At 44.8% G+C, this 19097-nt stretch overlaps 1 protein-coding gene across 2 annotated transcripts in view; it reads left to right on the top strand.

Annotated features, from left to right (window-relative positions):
• The window catches only part of TAF1A (TATA-box binding protein associated factor, RNA polymerase I subunit A), a 69481-nt gene that overhangs the window by 7046 nt on the left and 43338 nt on the right, over positions 1 to 19097 (top strand). The window contains exons 3-5 of one of the 2 annotated variants that reach the window (XM_033939104.1): positions 3045 to 3214; positions 8588 to 8701; positions 14518 to 14716. In XM_033939104.1, the coding sequence (XP_033794995.1) occupies positions 3045 to 3214; positions 8588 to 8701; positions 14518 to 14716 (483 nt within the window). The remainder of the gene's footprint in view (positions 1 to 3044; positions 3215 to 8587; positions 8702 to 14517; positions 14717 to 19097) is intronic. The other variant, XM_033939106.1, reaches the window with a different exon arrangement.

Genomic DNA, 19097 nt, shown 5'->3' with positions numbered 1-19097 from the left:
GAAGGCTTTTGGGTCAGCTGCATGCCACATGTAGGAACCGCGGCCGCAGCTTTGCGAAGGGAAGTGTGGCTGAGAGGAGGGAGCTGGCTAGAGGAGGTAAACGCCCACGGGAGGAAGGGAGGCATGAATTTGGGATGCAGAATAGAAAGAGGGAAGGAGAAAACGAGAGCCAGAAGGCCTTGAGCATGCGCAGATGCTCAAGGCCCAGTCCGGGAAGAGGCAGATCTTCAGGCACCGGCACCTCCTGTGGGTTGGTGCTGCCTGCCGGTGCCAGATTAGGGGTAAGCCTTCAGTTTGGGCAGGCGGGGGATGCTGGTTCGTGCGGGGGGGGGGGGCGATGCTGGTTCGCGGGGGGAGGCGGCATTTGCGGGTAGGGGGATGATGCCGGTTCACAGGGGGGGATGTGGAAGCGCACCAGTGACCTTGGGGGTGGGGGGGTCTTTTGGGGATGGGGTGGGGTGGAGCAGCACCGGGGGGAGGGGAGGTGGAACGAATCAAGCGAGTTTCCCTTATTTCCTTTGGGGAAACTTGCTTTGATATACGAGTAATTTGGTTTGCGAGCATGCTTCTGGAATGAATTAAGCTCGTAAACCAAAGTTCCACGGTATTAGGAAGCAGTTATTCCTTCATTCTCCAGGTGTTTTAGGGAGAGAAAACTAACTCGTTAAGACGGGTCAACAAAAACATATTTTAAAGAATGATATCTAACAATATACTTGCAGGGGTTCCTAAGAAAAAAGAGACCCCCTATCTGAGTCACTCCAGGCTTCAAAATTAGGAACTTGTGTATCTTTTTCTGCGTTTCCCTTGAAACGTCAGGGAATATCTGAACCCTAGGAAGTTTTTAGATCTGTTTTTAAAGAATAATTTGAGAATCGAATCCTTTTTTGGAGATAATGCAACAATCAATAAGAGAGTGGCTGGTATAGCCACTTCTCTATCTGATTCTTCCAACCATGCGGTAACATCTAATGGGGCTTCCTGCTGGTCGCGATCTTCATTTTATAGGTTTTGAGACTTTGTAGGCAAATAGTAGGCCCTGTAAGGGGCGGTAGTGAATTTTCTGGTATTTTAAAGACTTCCATAAAATAGCGTTTTACCATAATATCTGAATTATTAATAGAGCTGACATTTCTTCCATTGGGAGATGCAACAGAATAGCCTAGTAGTTAAGAGTGGTGAAAAATCAGGGTTCAGAGCCTACTGATATGCCTTGTGACCTTTGGAAATTGACTTGACTTAACTTTCCATTTCCTCCAGCATAGACATAGATTGTTAGTCCTCTGGTGATAGGGAAATACTGTACTTTGTGTACAGGTCATTGTGAACTTTTACTGAAATGACGTGAGCCGAAAATTTATTTATTTTTTTCATTCATATGTGGTTGTTTTGTAAGTATAAATGCACACCAGAAAAAAAGGAACAGAAACTCCACGTAAAATACAACGAAAAAAGAATGCAAGTAGGGAGTGGGATAGAATACATCAACCTTGAAACAAACAATATTTATTCATATGGACTCAGATTAAAATACATATAAAAGTACATGGATATAAAGTACTATTTTGCAGGTGTATAGCTGTAATGTCCTTAAAATTGAATGACCTAGTTGATGACCTGACACGGTCCGTGTTTCGGTGTCCAGATGGAGGCCTGCCTCAAGGGTATGTATGTCGGTCTGAAAATGTATATACACCTTTTATCAATAAAAATCAAGACTGCAAAAATACACAAATACATAATGCAATTAAAATGAATATAAAATAAACTCTTAAAAAGAACATCAATAATTCAATGATATCAAAAAGCATAAAAATAACAATATTGTACTAAAAAAAAAAAAACTAACCCCATCTTTTACGAACACATAGCGTGGGTTCTAGTGCTGGCAGTGGCGATAACTGCTCCTATGCTCATAGGAATTCTATGAGCATCGGAGCAGTTACCGCCGCTGCTGGCGCTAAAACCTGCGCTATGCGTTCATAAAAGAGGGGGTAAGTAAATAAGTGCAAAAGACATGAATGTAAGTATAGAAACATACATAAAAAAACTAAAAGCTATAAGAACAGCAAAAATATAGGTAAAAAAACAGCCACATGGGTTTGAATGTGATTAAAACCTTGACTGCTGATAAACGGAGGGGAGCATCAAACAAAATTTCAAATAAAGGATATGTGAATCATAAAACCAATAATTGTCAGTATATAAGCATTTTTTCTAACATAGAAAAAACATAGGGGTCCTTTTATCAAACCGCGCTAGCAGGGTTAGCCCATCGGACATTTCATCATGTGCTAACCCCCGCGGCCGGCTAAAAAACTAACGCCTGCTCAATGCAGGCACTAGCGGCTAGCGCGGCAGGCAGTTTAAACGCACGTTAAACCCCTACCGCAGCTTGATAAAAGGACCCCATAGATGCAAATAATAGGGGATATATAAATCATGGAACCAGTAAATATTAGTATAAGCATGATTTCTAACATAAAGCAGGTTCCATTAGTTCTGCCTGAAACTTCTTGTTTAGTATCCATGCCTTCTCTGTCACCTCGTTCTACTTTGTTCCTCTTTCATAACTTGTCCATGGTGCATTTAAACTATATACTTTTCTCTGCTTATGACCATTACTTAAAGAGCCAGCTGGACTTTCTCTGTAGCACATGGTTCATAACTTTCCTGTCTGCTATTTTTGCCTTTTCACCATGTTCTGCCTGATGTAAATTTTTTTCTGATGTGGTCCGTGTTTGGCCTTGACTTTTCTATATATGCTATCCTAATTTAAACTGCAGCTCAGTGTTTGATCATTGTTCCTCTGGGCATTATTGTACTCCATTTTCATGCTTACAGTGAATGGTGGACAATCGAATCTTAATATCAGTCCTAAAAGCAGCCACCTTGGTGCATAAGACCATGGGGGGTAGCTTTTAAGCCAGAAGCAGATATTGGATCCCTTTATTAAGATTGTTCTATCATAATGTTTATTTAGGAGGAAAAAGAATCCTTTAATTCTGCAGTTGAATAACATGGTCAATGTTTCTTTTACACAGAATTTCATGTCCGGCGGAAGAATGATTTTCACCAAAGCACATCAATATGTTTGGAATACATTCAGGAAGCCCTGTTTCAGAACCAGTGGCAGAGGGCTGCTGAACTAATGCTGAGTTACTTTCAGATTCTGGCAGATACTACAACTAAGGAACTACAGGCTGCTCCTGAGGTAGGAGCTTCCTGTAGCATCAAAGGAATGTTGTAAGCCTCCCATGGCAAACGGATCCCTTTACCCAGCTCCCCCAACTACTACCCTCCAAGACGCAGAATAATATTACTGTAGTTCAGCTAATGAATGATTGGATAAGGGATTTGATATACCTCCATTCTGTGATCAAAGTGGTTTATTATATGCAGATTTATTTTCTGTCTCCAGTGGGATCACAATTAAGATTATTATGATAATTATTTTTTATTTTTGTTACCAATGAAAATTTTTGCTAAGGATCCTCACATGGAGCACGTTTCTATATAAATCATAGTCGGGGAGTGGTGTTAGTTTAATTGAATGTATGGGGTTGTGCTGACACATTTAAAAGATTTCTCAGAGTTAAGAGAATAGAGTGTACAAATTACTAATACCAACAGTGCAAGCAAAAATAACACCCCTGCATTCACTTTTGATATTACACATTTGAACTCATATATACTATGGGTAGCAGTACATTTTCTTACAATAAAGTTATTTTTCTTTGATTACCAGACCTCTGTCTCTGCATTCACTGAAAGACAATAGTAAATTGCAAAGTGTACACAATTACCGTATTTTCGCGGATATAACGCGCACCATTGTAAAACGCGCACAGGGGTATAGCGCGCAGAAATCACGATGATATGTACAAAAACTTTTCTATACCGCGCTCAGGCATATAACGCGCATGCTGCCCGACTCTCCTCTGGCCACCCCGACTCTCCTTTCGCCCTCCCCGACTCTCATCTGGTTGCCCCGACTCACCCTGACTTTCGGCGCACTGCCCCGACTCTCCTCTGGTTGCCCCGACTCACCCTGACTTTCGGTGCACTGCCCCGACTCTCCTCTGGTTGCCCCGACTCACCGTTCACCCGCCCTGACTTTCGGTGCACTGCCCCGCCTCTCCGTGCCTGTCCCCCTTGAAGTCCTGTCCCCCCTTGAAGGTCTGCCTGTCCCCCCTTGAAGGTCTGCCTGTCCCCCCTTGAAGTCCTGTCCCCCTTGAAGGTCTGCCTGTCCCCCTTGAAGATCTGCCTGTCCCCCCTTGAAGTCCTGTCCCCATCCTGAAAGCCTGATGCCCCCCCTCGACGTCCGATTCTTCTCCCCCCTCGGCAGGACCACTCGCACCCCCACCCCGAAGGACCGCCGACTCCCCGACAATATTGGGCCAGGAGGGAGCCCAAATCCTCCTGGCCACGGCGACCCCCTAACCCCACCCCGCACTACATTACGGGCAGGAGGGATCCCAGGCCCTCCTGCCCTCGACGCAAACCCCCTCCCCCCAACGACCGCCCCCCCCAAGAACCTCCGCCCGTCCCCCAGCCGACCCGCGACCCCCCTGGCCGACCCCCACGACACCCCCACCCGCCTTCCCCGTACTTTGTGTAGTTGGGCCAGAAGGGAGCCCAAACCCTCCTGGCCACGGCGACCCCCTAACCCCACCCCGCACTACATTACGGGCAGGAGGGATCCCAGGCCCTCCTGCCCTCGACGCAAACCCCCCTCCCTCCAACGACCGCCCCCCCATCAAGAACCTCCGACCGACCCGCGACCCCCCTGGCCGACCCCCCCACCCCCCTTCCCCGTACCTTTGGAAGTTGGCCGGACAGACGGGAGCCAAACCCGCCTGTCCGGCAGGCAGCCAACGAAGGAATGAGGCCGGATTGGCCCATCCATCCTAAAGCTCCGCCTACTGGTGGGGCCTAAGGCGCGTGGGCCAATCAGAATAGGCCCTGGAGCCTTAGGTCCCACCTGGGGGCGCGGCCTGAGACACATGGTCGGGTTTGGCCCATGTGCCTCAGGCCGCGCCCCCAGGTGGGACCTAAGGCTCCAGGGCCTATTCTGATTGGCCCACGCGCCTTAGGCCCCACCAGTAGGCGGAGCTTTAGGATGGATGGGCCAATCCGGCCTCATTCCTTCGTTGGCTGCCTGCCGGACAGGCGGGTTTGGCTCCCGTCTGTCCGGCCAACTTCCAAAGGTACGGGGAAGGGGGGTGGGGGGGTCGGCCAGGGGGTCGCGGGTCGGTCGGAGGTTCTTGGGGGGGGACGGTCGTTGGAGGGAGGGGGGTTTGCGTCGAGGGCAGGAGGGCCTGGGATCCCTCCTGCCCGTAATGTAGTGCGGGGTGGGGTTAGGGGGTCGCCGTGGCCAGGAGGGTTTGGGCTCCCTTCTGGCCCAACTACACAAAGTACGGGGAAGGCGGGTGGGGGTGTCGTGGGGGTCGGCCAGGGGGGTCGCGGGTCGGCTGAGGGACGGGCGGAGGTTCTTGGGGGGGGGGCGGTCGTTGGGGGGAGGGGGTTTGCGTCGAGGGCAGGAGGGCCTGGGATCCCTCCTGCCCGTAATGTAGTGCGGGGTGGGGTTAGGGGGTCGCCGTGGCCAGGAGGGTTTGGGCTCCCTCCTGGCCCGATATTGTTGGGGAGTCGGCGGTCCTTCGGGGTGAGGGTGCGAGTGGTCCTGCCGGGGGGGGGATGTATCGGACGTCGGGGAGTCGGCCGGGCAAGAGGGCTTGGGCTCCCTCTTGCTCCGATCGTGGATGCGGGTGCGGGTGGGAGCGCGTGCGAGCGGTCGTTCGGGGTGGGGGTGCGAGCGGTCCTGCTGGGGGGGTGAATCGGGCGTCGGGCGGGGTGGGAACTATGTTTAAAAACTTTTGTATACCGCGCTCAGGCATATAACGCGCGAGGGGTATGCGCGGTACGTAAAATCACGTATAACGCGCGCGTTATATCCGCGAAAATACGGTAAGTAATTATTTTTTTCCTTCTGCTGCAGTTTACCTAATTATGTAAAATAGGCTTTGATCCCTTTTTTATTTAAAGTCTGTGTTCCTCCTAGCAGAGGGCATATTGCACTAGTTATCAGTGTAGTGAGATGACTGAATCTTTTGCTATGGCTAGATGAGATCATAATGGGTCCATGGGGTTTTGGTCACTGAAGCCTGAGAATATTCTGGTTGGAGGATTTGAAGCTGGGAGAAGTTAGTATGAGGGAAGGAGGGAACCTGTCTTCAACTTTCTGTACTGTGCACAGGGTGAGACACAGTAAAATATTGGCATTTCAATATAAGTAGCTGTTTCTGACAGATCAGACGTGGCGTGGAAAATGTCCCCGTTTTCAGGGGAATAAACCTCTCTGGCACTCTTTTTCATGGAGAATGAGGTCTCTAATCTGAGAGCTAAGTGAGAATAAAAGATCTCCACAAGAATAGTGAGAAATGTGTGTGTTGGATGCCTAACCCAATAAAAAGGAGAGAGTTCTGTCCATCTGGTGTTCTGCTCTAGGAGTTCAGAGGAAGAAAGGACTAAAAAGATTAAAGCATTTGGACAAGTAGGTACACCAAATAGGAGCCCAGAGTCAGTGTAAGGGAATCAGGTCCAGAAGGGACATGAGAGTGAAAATCAGAAACTCCTAATCTGCTTGTAACTTTATACTTAGAAAAACTGTAACAAAATCCATTGCAATTTGCTACTGTTTTGCTTTGAAGTTATTGGGTCATCCTGGAACTGTTTATAGCTAGACTGGGACATTAAAGGTAAATCAGATCCTCCCTATATTCTCTCCCCCTACTCTTTTGCAAGTAGTACTGGTAGTGGGCGGTGCTCCCTGTCTTAGAAGTATACCTGATGGGGGCTTTCTATGTTTAATAATTATTTGGATAACTCGACCATCACTTATTTTTGTGAACCCAATATTTTTGGCATCCATCCCAGGGCCAGGTTGGATGCCAAAAAGATTGCTCCTGCCCTGTACTACTGGCCATGAGATTGGAGGAGGCAGCCGTCCAACAAGGGAGGTATTTAAGGGAGATTTAAAAAGGTACCGGAGGGAATGATGATTTTAAGATAGGCTGCCCCATTTAAGCAAGCCTCACCCACTAGGCCAGGTTGCAAAATTAATGTATAAGCTGCGGCCTATCTTTGGGGAAATACAGTACCTTAAACTAAAATGTGAAATCCAGTAGCAATTCTCACAATGCTGTTTCATTTTGGTGTTCAAGTGTTGTATTTTTTTGTTTCACTGTTTGCATTGTGTAACTGCTCATATTATCCTTAAGCATAGGAACTTCAGTAAAATATTTTCTTTCAGCCTGACAGTAGTACTCTTGGGCATGCCAATTTTAAGGGTAGGTTTTTTGTTTTTTTTTTCCAAACTTTACAAACTACTGGTGACCAAATTATGCAAGTTTTGCATGCTGAATCTAAAGCTACTGTTTTAAAGTGAGTCTTACGTACATCAAATCACAGTTCAAATAAGTATTACTTAATTTCTACATACACTTCTCTGTCCGTATTCGCTGTGATAGGGGATTAACAGACCTGCGAATACAGAAAAACCACAAATAAGTTTTTCATATACTGTTCACAGTTTTCTATTAAAAACCATCGTGAATATGGTGAAACAGTGAATAGCATGGTGGAGAGTCCTGGCTTGTTCTTGAAGGAGAGGCAAAACACGGTGAAGAAAGGATTGGGAATCAGCAATTTTCTCTGTAAAATCTTAGAATCGGCAATTCTCTATGCAAGCTGACATAATTTGGGGAGAGGAGCCAGCAAGCTAAAAACCGCGAATAATCGAAACCGTGATTGCTGAAACCACAAGTACGGAAGGTGAAGTGTATTTTAACATACAAATAGTCTGAACTACATCTGTAGCCACATAATTATCTTTAAAATGTCATTTATGCAATTAATTTAATGTTATTTAACAAAATCCAGTAGAGGCCATATCTTGGTTGCTGTTTTTTGGCTCATGAGGTCCCTGCTGACCATCTGACCCTTAATATAATGTTCCCTCCTCTCCCGATTGTACACATGACCATCAGCCTCAGTTGTCATTTTTACATACCTTTCTATGGACTGGGTGTGTGATGGTCAGTTGGGTGAGTGTAGTTGTCTCAGTGTTGAATGATATTTTCCTAGGTCTCACCTTATCTTTTCCTCTCCTTCACCTCTAGTAGTAAGCTTATTTTTTAAAACTTGTATTTCTTTTAAAGAGCATTTATTTTTCATATGTACTGAGGAAATTGTAGAGTGCTGTGGTAACATCAGAAATGGATAGAAAATGAAAGGTTCACATTTGTTTTTCTCATGATATGATTAATCTTCAGAGATACAGTTAATTGCTTAAGGAATTTGTGTCATGGCAGCATTCAATAGAGCATAAATATTTTACACTAAAATGAACATCACCAGGTTTTCAGATATTGTGAATCAGTTGCCTGTGCTGTATTTAAATTAGACACGAGTGATGCAGATAGCAAAATCATGCTGGGTGTTTTTTGTTTTTTGTTTTTTTTTTAGTGTTTCAGATGGTTGAAATTACAATCTTTTATTGTGAATTGTTGTCTTTCTTAACTTGTAGATAATTTGGAGACTAGGAACTGAAATTTTACTTCATCATCCCAAAAGCAACATCGAGATTTTCAATGCCTTTGCTGACAGGATGAAAAACATCGGTGTAAAACATTATTTAAAGGTAAAAGGAATAACCTTTTTTGGTTGAAGGGGCAAAACAAACCAATCTCTAGCCTTGTCCCTAAGTTTTCTAGTTGCTGACTCTATTGGGTTAAATATTGGTAGGGCCATGACCCACCCTTTTCTGCTGCCTGTGGCTGTTCCAGTAATCAACCTGGGGCTAAGGGTTTTCCTCCCTTTGGCTGTTTCATTGGCTGATAATAAAGAGAGCTGATGTACTATATTCAATTTAACACATAGCCAAGAGTCCTGGGAGATGTTCTTTTAAAGCTCTCCTCTCTTTGTGCTTTAGCTGATAGTAATATTTTCCTTTCCTTTCTGTTTTATTCATCTACCCCACCCCCTCCGTAAAATGTCTATTAGATAAGGGCTGTTAAACCCCTGTGAGCAATCACAAACCACTACCTGTGGTTTAGCTTTCCCTCTATGAGTGTCATTTTTATTTTGGTAACATTCTCAGGCAATATATGTAAAAATGAAATCTGCAGTGTGACTGATGTCCAGACACTAGAAATATCTAACAACTGTTCCATCCTAGGAGTGGCAACATTTAGATTTATAAAGTATAATAGCATTGTTCAAAGCATAGAGGAAGTCAACTTGCTATTCTAGTGTGAAAGACACATTATTCTTGAACCTTTGGGTAGTCAATCCAGTCCCATGAAAATTTTTGTAGAAAGCCTCATCATTTTTTTGCTCACCCTCCCATCTCTCTGGGCTGTCCTCCAATTCCCCAGTTATCTCTCTACAAGCGAGATGGTAAAATCCTGTCTTTTCTGCTTGTTTATTTTTCTTTTAAATTCAGTTTTTACTTGCTGTTTGTGAGACTTTTCTGTGCTGCAGAGGATCCCTGTTGTGACTTCAGGAGAGTGCAGACTCTCAGGTCAGAGGTCTGCATCCAAGGGATAGACTGCCTTGCACTGCACCCACTTGGACAGCCTGCACTAACAGTCCAGGAGCTCAGGGACCAGTCCCTTAGGAGCAAGGCTTGTCCCAAGTTCTGTGTGCAGTGGGTTTGAGCGCAGGCTGAGTGGTTCCATAGTGGTTTTTCCAGGATTGGAGCCAACTGCTTTCCTCCCCCAACTGTGCATGCGAGGTTCCAGTGGGGGTTGATTTTCTCCGGTTGGTCGTTGGACCTAAGAGGCAATCTGAAGAGAAAATCAGACATGATTTCAGGCTTGTTTGAGGCAGAGGTTCTCACTGTAAGCTGTCTGCAGCTTCACTACAAGCAGCAAGCAGCACTCGACATGGCACAGTGAGTAACAGGCTGACAGAATGGGGGGGTGTCTTTAAAAGTGGAATATTTGGAGTTCTGGGGTTAAAGCCAGGATCTCCCACATCAGCTATTTTAGATTTTTCAGTTTGAAAACAAAAGTCTCTTGTCTGCCTCAGAATACCTAAGTTTTACACAAAAACAGGTATAATGGATTCCTCGGGCCAGGATACCTTGAATTAATGCCATATGTACTGGATAGCCGTCTGAGGATTGTCCATGTCTCACATGCCATATGGCATGTGAGGTGGGGGGGGGGAGGAAGCTGCTGGCTTAGCCTCTTCTAGTCCCTCAGGAGATGTTAGTGCCCAGATGGTACAAGGGCCAGGAAAAATGCCCAGGTTTGAGCCAAGGAGCAGTGCAAGTGTGTCCCTGGCAAAAAGCGCAGCTAGGCTGCTGCCACAAAACCCCACAAAGGAGCTCGGGAGCATCCACAGGGGCCATCTGGATGTCCTGTACAGGAGTCCCCCCCCCCCTTCTCTGAATTCATCAATATGATGTTTGAAGCTTACATAATTAACAAGGACCACATAGAACCCTCTGGGATCATGGCCATGCTGGCACTGGGAGTGCTCCCCTCCCACCAAGAGCACAATTCTTCAGCAACAGTGCCATGTGCAGGATGGGGAGGTTCAGCCGGAGGAGGACTTGGGCGATGAAGGCTCTGTTTCAACACCCTTACTTTCCCAATCTAGGTCCTCAGTAGCAGGAGATACTGCTTCATGTCTAGGGGTTGGGGGGGGGGGGGCGCATCCGGATCTAGTGGAGGCCCTGGATCTCAGTGAGCACCCAACAGTGTGCAGGCTGTTCAAGCTCTCAGCGCTTTTAAGATGTAATCAAGGAATCCCTACAGGAATTAGATAGAGACTCTGCAGTCCTCAGCCACACAACACAGTACTTGCTTACAAGCAGCACAAAAGTACAGACCACATGTTTCCCCTGTTATCAGTATTATAAAATGCTAATGGACCATTAGGTCCCACAGAGGTCCCTTTGGGGGGGGGGACTAAAGCTATGGTAAAGCTCTATCTAATGAATGCTACATTTAACTAGCTTTTTGTTTACCAAAAGTAGACTCCTTGGTGGCTCAGGTTACCAAGCATATGTCCCTTCCTAGTGAAGGTGGTGTGGTATTAAAGGATGCTCAGGACCGTAGACTGGACTTTGTTCTTAAGAAGCTATTGGGTCATTCCATACCAAATGGTCTAAAATAAAAAAAGCTCCCTACCATTATGTCTCAGATTTTGTTCAAACTTTTTATGCAGGACTATAGCACAACATTAAAAAAAAAAGTTTCCCAAAATATCAGATCCTTAGTTGTAATAATCACCGAGTTAAACCCCCTTGTTTTACTGGGTGCTAGTAGCATCATGCATGCTGTGAATAAAATGTCATTTTTAGCTGCTCCTAAAGCTGACAATAATTGATTAAAAATACTACTTTTTGGCATTCCAGCACAACTTTTTATGCCACTTTCAGCGATGCTAGTTTGAGCATCATGGATGAAAAAGCCCGCTTAAAAATTATGCTCAAAGTGTGCCTTAAAACGTGTCACAGTTTGTCATGGCAGATTTTGACCAGTTTATAGCTCCAGAGCAAAAGTAGATATAGACTTTAGATTTTTATCATAGACTATCCTTGCACTGGACACTACACTGTCAAATTTGCAGCAATTCAGTATGAATAGCTGCATCAGAACATTCCTTCATATTTTGCACCATTGACATGAGGGCTGAAATTTGTCAATTTTCAGGGTCAGTTTTAAAAAAAGTCTGACTGAATCTTTTTCTAACTAGTACCATCTGAAAGAGGAAATATTACTCTACAAGACCTATTTATTTGCTTTGCAATGCAATGCAACCCTTATTAAAATATAAATTCGCTTAAAAGTGTGGGATATACAAATATTACAATGCTAAAAAATGTATATGAAATAGGTGTTGCATTGGTCGATGGTGGCTTTGCCATTGCTGTTTTCCAAATGAGCAAACCAGTATCCCCGTCATAGGGACCATGCCCAATAGCCAATCAACAACAGCCACGAGTGGGTTTCTTTTCCACAGGTTCTCAAGCCTGTTTGTGGGTTTCTTTTCCATAGGATCCCAAAACAGTTTACATTATGGTTTATCTTGCCAAAGGACTGGATTATGGTATTGAGCAATCCTTAAAAATACTAGGAGTCACTTTAGACAAGCATCTCACACTGGAGAAACACTCTGACCTAGTATTTAAGAAAAGTATCTCGGTGCTTTGGAAACTCCGCACCATTGATGACGCCTCTTTTCGTCTGTTGGTACAATCTTCTATTCTGAGTGTTCTGGATTACTGTAACATTATATACCTAGGCGCCTTCAAGAAAATCTCCAGGAAGTTGAGGTTGGTCCAAAATACGGCCGTCCGTCTCATCTTTGGCTTGAAGAAATGGGAACCCATCACCCCTTTCTACCACAAATTGCATTGGCTGCCGTTTGAATCCAGAGTTCTATTTAAGTTCTCATGCATCTGCTACAAAACAGTATTTGGTATGTCACCGGATTATCTTTACCCTCACTTCAACCTGAGTTACAACAATGAGAGCTCCTGCAGAATACAGCTGTTTGCTTTTCCCTCACTAAAATCATGTCATCTTAAAAGATTCTTCGAAAGAACCTTCTCTTTTCAGGCGGCTAAACTAAATTCATGGCTCGCCCAAATTGTGCTTGATGCCTCTTCATATCTCAATTTTAGAAAGCAGATTAAAACTCAACTATTCAACAGACCGAATCCTTAACGTACTTCATTACTATCTCCTCTCATTCTTTTAAGATTGTTGCTCCCTTCTTATGGCTTGTATGTATTTTTTCCTTCACTTAAATTGTAGACATATAACTAGTTTGATTTCTATGATTGCATTGTTCATATTTTCAATTTCAATTGCATTGTTTGTATTTCATCTAACTGCTGTGAACCGCCTAGAACTCCCTGGGTATGGCGGTATACAAAATAAAATTATTATTATTATTACACCATTTCTTCTGTAAAGATTCATATTCAGTGAGGAAAAAAACCTTCATGATGAAGGCAAACTTGGGATGCTTGATCTAGCTTTGTTCCTTAGTATCTAATCTGTAGCTTCTGCTCATGATCAGTAAAATCCTCAAATCTCTTCAATGAAGCCTTTTTTGCACGGAAAATTACATGGCACTTTGATGGGTGCCGGTTACAGATTTGCAGCTTTACAGAATCCCTGCCACTCAGCTGATATTGGAAGGGGGAAATTCCCCCACCGCAGCAAGGAACCCCCGTACCCGATCTCAAATAAGCCGACAGGAGAGATGCCCACTCCCTCTGCCAGCACCCCCCACCCCTGAAATCCCCAGCAAGAGGGATGCCCAATTCTTTCTGCCGGCATCCCCCACCCTCCAAAACCCACCTGGACCCTTCTCTGTACCTTTTTAGTGGAAGACTGGCTAGAGGGATGCTCACTCCCTCTGGCCAGCAGACCCGCTTCTTCCGAATGGTGGGCCTTCCCCTTCCCGGTGCATCCTGGGATGCACTGGGGAGGGGCCTAAGGCCCTGATTGGGCTAGCTGCCTAAAGCCCCTCCCATAGGAGGGGCTTTAGTCACCTGGGCCAACCAGAATCTTAGGCCTCTTTCCCATTGCATTCTGGGATGCACTGAGAGTGGCCTGACTCCCATTGGCAAGATCCCTATGACCCCTCCCAGATCCTTATGGCTCCTCCCCCATGTATCCCAAGATGCACTGGGAAGGGGAAGGCCCACCATTCAGAAGAGGCGGGCCTGCCGGCCAGAGGGAGTGAGCATCCCTCTGGCCAGCCTTCTACTAAAAAGTACAGAGAAAGGTCCGGGTGTGTTTCGGGAGTGGGAGTGTTAGTGGAGGATGCCAGCAGGAGGGATTGGGCAACCCTCCTGCTGGGGATGTTAGCGGGGAGGGAGGGAGTGGCACTGGCAGGAGGGAGTGGGCATCTCTCCTGCCGGCTTATTTGAGGTCAGGTACAAGGGGTTCCCTTCTTTAACCGCTCTCAGCTGATCACAGCAGGGGAATTTCCCCCTCCAAAATCAGCTGAGCAGTAGGGACTCCCTAAAGCTGTGAATCTGTTACTGGCATCCAAGAATAGCGGCTTTGTGGAATCCCTGCCGCTTTGCTGATGGGGGAGGGGGGAATTCTCCTGCTGTGATCAGCTGCTGCGGTCTAGGCAAAGATAGGTGGCTAAAATGTAGGCCATGGTTACCGAGGCCTACATTTCATCCACCTTTCTTGGTGTGATTCACGGCTGGGTAGCCGCTTTAGATCTTCTAGAACCACTTTGGGCGTTGGCAACGACTACTTCGGCATTGGGTGATATAAAGCGGCTGCCTAGCCACAATTCCAGCAGCCATTTTAGCTGCCGTCTATTTAAGCGTCGGTAGGCACTTCAACCCTGCAGTTTCTGACCATTGGCAGGTCACCTACCGACACCTAAATTTAGGCGCTAGTTATAGAATTTGCTCCTGTGTGCCATGTGCTATACTGATCCCAATGATGTTAATTTTAATTGTGGCAGGTGAATTTAGAGCATGCCTTCCATCTTCTCTGCCGGGGGATGAAGGAGGATGCCCACAGAATTCTGACTGTCGCTGAGAGCTGGCGTTATGGGACTATGTTATCTGCTCAGGAGGAAGAAATGAAGCTCATCCAGGTATACCGGGTGCTACTGGACCACCATTCCTGGTTAGAGAAGAGGGCCACTGCACAAAACGATGGTGAGCTGCAGAAATCTTGCTTTAGGCTTTCAATGTTAAACGGATCAAGCTGGTTTTAAACTTCTTGCTTTTTTTTTGTTGTAAGAGGTCATGTCTGTTTGTATAGATATGGGACGTGTTGCTGTTTTTTGTTGTAAGAAATCGTGTCTGTGTGTATAGATATGGGATGTGCATTTTCTATGTGGCTTTATCAGGCTGACATTAACAGCAGCACAATTAGAGGACGTAGCTATGAAGCTAAAGAGCTAACCAGGGTGACTTTTATGTCTTCTCTTTACTGACTGACAGTCATTTAACTTTCCATTACTGAAACCTGAGGTTGTAAACTTGAATACCTTTACACCCACAGCGTTAAATTATAAATCCTGTTTAGAGGCAGGAGAAGCTGTCTGCTCTACAGTCAACTGACCAGATCCTAACCTTTTGTGAGAAGCATAACCTGAGCTTTTCATAAAGCCTTACTTTATGCAGGGATTCAAATATTGTTCTGGTATTTTATTTCATTAGGGCTGAATTTAAATTGTTGTGCTTTCCTTATGTTAGTTTATTTTGAAAGGAGGAGAGAGGGATGCATTCACCTCCATACCACCTAGGTGCAGTCCTCTTTAGCCTCTTCCAGTCCTCCCCTGTAACTCTAATCTTTTGCTGCCCTTTCACTGACCCTGAAAAAGGTAAAGGCATCACTTCTTGCCCTCCACTAGGACCAAAGATACTTCCATCTCTTCCTTTGGGATCTTAGTTGGTGGTGAAAATGTTACTATCTCCTGATCCCATGGCCTTCTTGTGAACTAATAGAATCCACTCAGACAGCTGAGTGGATTTTCAAAACCCTGTAACTCCTTAATTTACAGATTACTGAATGGGATATATTTTTTGTGTAGGCAGTATTATGAAAGGAAAAATGATCATAAAAACCTTATAGACCTAAAGATTATACTATTGGGATAGAATAAGAGAGGGGAGCTGGTGACACTGTTCCCCAAAGGCAAGTGAAAGCAAATTCTACTCTGGTTTTAAAAACAGCCCTAGTGGATATTCATTAAGTTTATATATCCAAGTAGTGGTACTAGTTTTGTGGGGGTGTGTGTGTGGGGGTGGGTGGGTGGGGGGCTATGTCATCCTGGGATAGACTGTAGGTTCATCACGCCCATTTTCCTGTTTCTAGCAGTGGCCAACCCAGGTCACAAGTACCTGGCAAGATCCCAAAAGAGTAAAACATTTTATTCTGTTTATCCTAGAAAGAAGCAGTGGATTTTCCCAAGTCAATGTTAATAATTGCTTATGAACTTTTTCTTTTTCTCCAGTTTGTTTTAAATTTGCTACTTAGTAACTTCATTGTATGTCCTCTGTAATTTGGAAATAGTAAGCAAGTGAATCACATCTACCCATTCCACTCCTCTCAGTATTCTATAGACCTTTATTATATCTCCTTTGAGCCATCTCTTCTACAAGCCTTAGCCGCTTTAGCCTTTACTCATAAGGAAGTTGTCCCATCCTCTTTATCATTTTCATTGCCCTTCTCTGTATCTTTCTAATTCTACTAAATCCTTTTATTTTTATTTTTTTTTTTTTTGAGGTGCAGTTACATCATGGACCAATACAAAAACATCTCATATTATAATATTTTTATTTTCTGTTCCTTTCCTAATAATTCCTAACATTTTATTTGCTTTTTTAGCTGCTGCTACACACTGAGCAAAGTGTTTCAATGTATCATCAAAGATGACACCTAGATCCTTTTCCTGGGTAGTGGCTTCTAATGTGGAACCTTGCATCACATAGCTATAGTTTGGGTTCCTCTTTCCCACAAACCTTACTTGTTCACATAAAATGTAATCTGCCATTTTGATGCCCAATCTCCCAGCCGCATAAGGTCCTCTTGCAATTTTTTACAATCCTCTTGTGATTTAACAACTTTGTATGATCAGCAAATTTTAATTACTTCACTAGTTATTCCCATCTCTAGATTATTTATAAATGTGCTAAAAAAGCTTGGGTTTGGGTTTATTTTTTTTGCTATCTTGAAAACTGGACTTGTGTATGATCCATCTAGTCTGCCCATTAGTTATTCTCATTAAAAATACATGATTAAATTAACTTCTCTCTTCTTTGATATTTCTGGGCCACAGACTAAAGTCCACCTGGTATTGTCCTTGGTTCCAACTGCTGAAGTTGCCATCTAATCAAACCATTGTGACATCACTACTGAGGCTGGCTCTTGGGGAATGAGGCATTATGACATCACAATCTAAACTCTGCAATGTTGCTACTCTTTGGATTTCTACAAGGTAACATAGTAAATGATGGCAGATAAAGACCTGAACGGTCCATCCAGTCTGCCCATTAGTTATGCCCCTTAAAAACACATGATGAAATCAACTTGTCTCTTCTTTGATATTTCTGGGCCATAGACTAAAGTCCACCTGGTATTGTCCTAGGTTCCAACTGCTGAAGTTGCCATCTAAGCTCACTCCAGTCTTTCTAACTATCCTGTTGTTTGCAGGATATCTTCTGTAAAGTCTGGCCAGTAACACCCTCATTTTCCAAGTTAGTGGAGTTCTCATTGATGCCCTCCCCAGCCCATCCTACACTGAATCCCCATATATGGGACACAAACCTTACAAGTATGTCGAATACCGGCTTTAGTTCTTTAATTTATACCATTTGTTTTCTAATTAGAGATCCTCTGTGTTTATCCAACGCTTTTTTGAATTCCATCACCGTTTTCCTCTCCACCACCTCCCTCGGGAGGGCATTCCAGGCATCCACCACCCTCTTTGTGAAAAAGAATTTCCTAACATTACTTCTAAATCTTTCTCCTCGCAACCTCAAGTTATGCCCTCTAGTTTTACCATTTTCCCTTTTATGAAAATTGTTTGGTTCTAGATTAATATCTTTCAAGTATTTAAATGTCTGTGCACTTCTCCCTCCGAATCCGCGAGGGTTAGGGACAGAGCTGGCCTGCGAATATGGAAAAATCGTGGATAACTTTTAAGGCCGACTGACCCACCCCCGCCTCCCTCCTGCGTCCCGGACCTCCCCAGACCCTACATGGTGGTCTAGCAGTGACGCGGGGCAGGAGCGATCTTCCTATGCTCCTGCCCCGTGCAGAGCCATCATCAAAAATGGCTGCCGTGAATTCCCTTTGCAGTCTCGCGAGATCAGTAGCTCTTTTATTGCATCTTTCAACTTGGACCACTGTTTTTCTACTTCCCTCATGTTTTCACATCCAATCAGCTCTTTCTTCAGGTACTCCTCCAAGTTACTAAAGTCCTAGATTTCAAGTGCGCGTACTTTGAGGTTTGTGTGATTATCCTCCACTTTGGCTGTCAAACCAAACCGTATGATGATCACTACTTCCCAGGTGGGCCCCCACTCAGACATCAGAGACAGTTTCCCAATTTGTGAGCACCAGATCCAGTATCGCTTTTTCCCTCGTCAGTTCCATCACCATTTGTTTGAGCAGAGCTCTCCACTATCTCTCTTCTACTTTCTGATTCCACAGAAGGAATTTTCCAATCAGCATCTGAAAGGTTGACATCCCCAGCAACAGTACCTCTCCTTTCTTCCCCAGCTTTTAGATATCTGCAACAAGATCTTGTTCAACAATTTGCTGTCTTGTGTCATCAGAGGTCTGTAGACAACACCCACTTAGATAAAAGTTGATTTGGCAGGTATGGTGTTTGCCATCTCTGCTGGCAAGTGGATTTTTGCATGGTATTACTACTAATGGGCCTGGATTCCAAATAAATAATCGGGGCTTAATTTGTGCCAGAATTGTTTTTGGCACTTCTCAAGTAAAACGAAGTGACATCACTGTTAACCCCCAAAGAGTCAGGGCAGCATGGTTAAGTATGTGACCTGGGTTGCACACCAAGTGCAGCTTGCTGTACTAGATAGAGCGAGCCACAGTGGAGCAAAGCATGGCTCAAAACTCTTCTTCTTTTACCAGGCCAAGCCAACCAGCTACCTGTGGATGTCCTGAATGTGGAAAGGTCCCTGCACTACTACACGCCTGTATCAGCGTTGGAAGTCCCCTGTTCTACCTGCACATATGTGCGGTGGTGCTGAGATCTTTTTGTGCAGGATAACCGTCGTGGCCCAGATTGGGAGGAGGAAGAAACTGAAGGAGCTGTGTTTTTCTCCGCTTGGCTCATTCATCTGGCGCAACAGGTTGCATTTGGTGTGTGACCTGGCCACACTAGCAGATAGCATCATCTGATCCCACAATGATGGTCAGCAGCTGGTGATTTAGAACAGTCCAAGCTTGGCACAGCCATTCCCAAAAATGTCCAAGCTCGATCAGATCAGGGCCACTGCTATTGGAACTGCAGATGGTGAGCTAACTCAATCAAGCTGCAGTGATTGAGAAGAGATGCAG

The sequence above is a fragment of the Geotrypetes seraphini genome, chromosome 3, assembly GCF_902459505.1.
Source record: "Geotrypetes seraphini chromosome 3, aGeoSer1.1, whole genome shotgun sequence".
Taxonomy (NCBI): Eukaryota; Metazoa; Chordata; class Amphibia; order Gymnophiona; family Dermophiidae; genus Geotrypetes; species Geotrypetes seraphini.
This window is presented reverse-complemented; position numbering and strand designations above follow the sequence as displayed.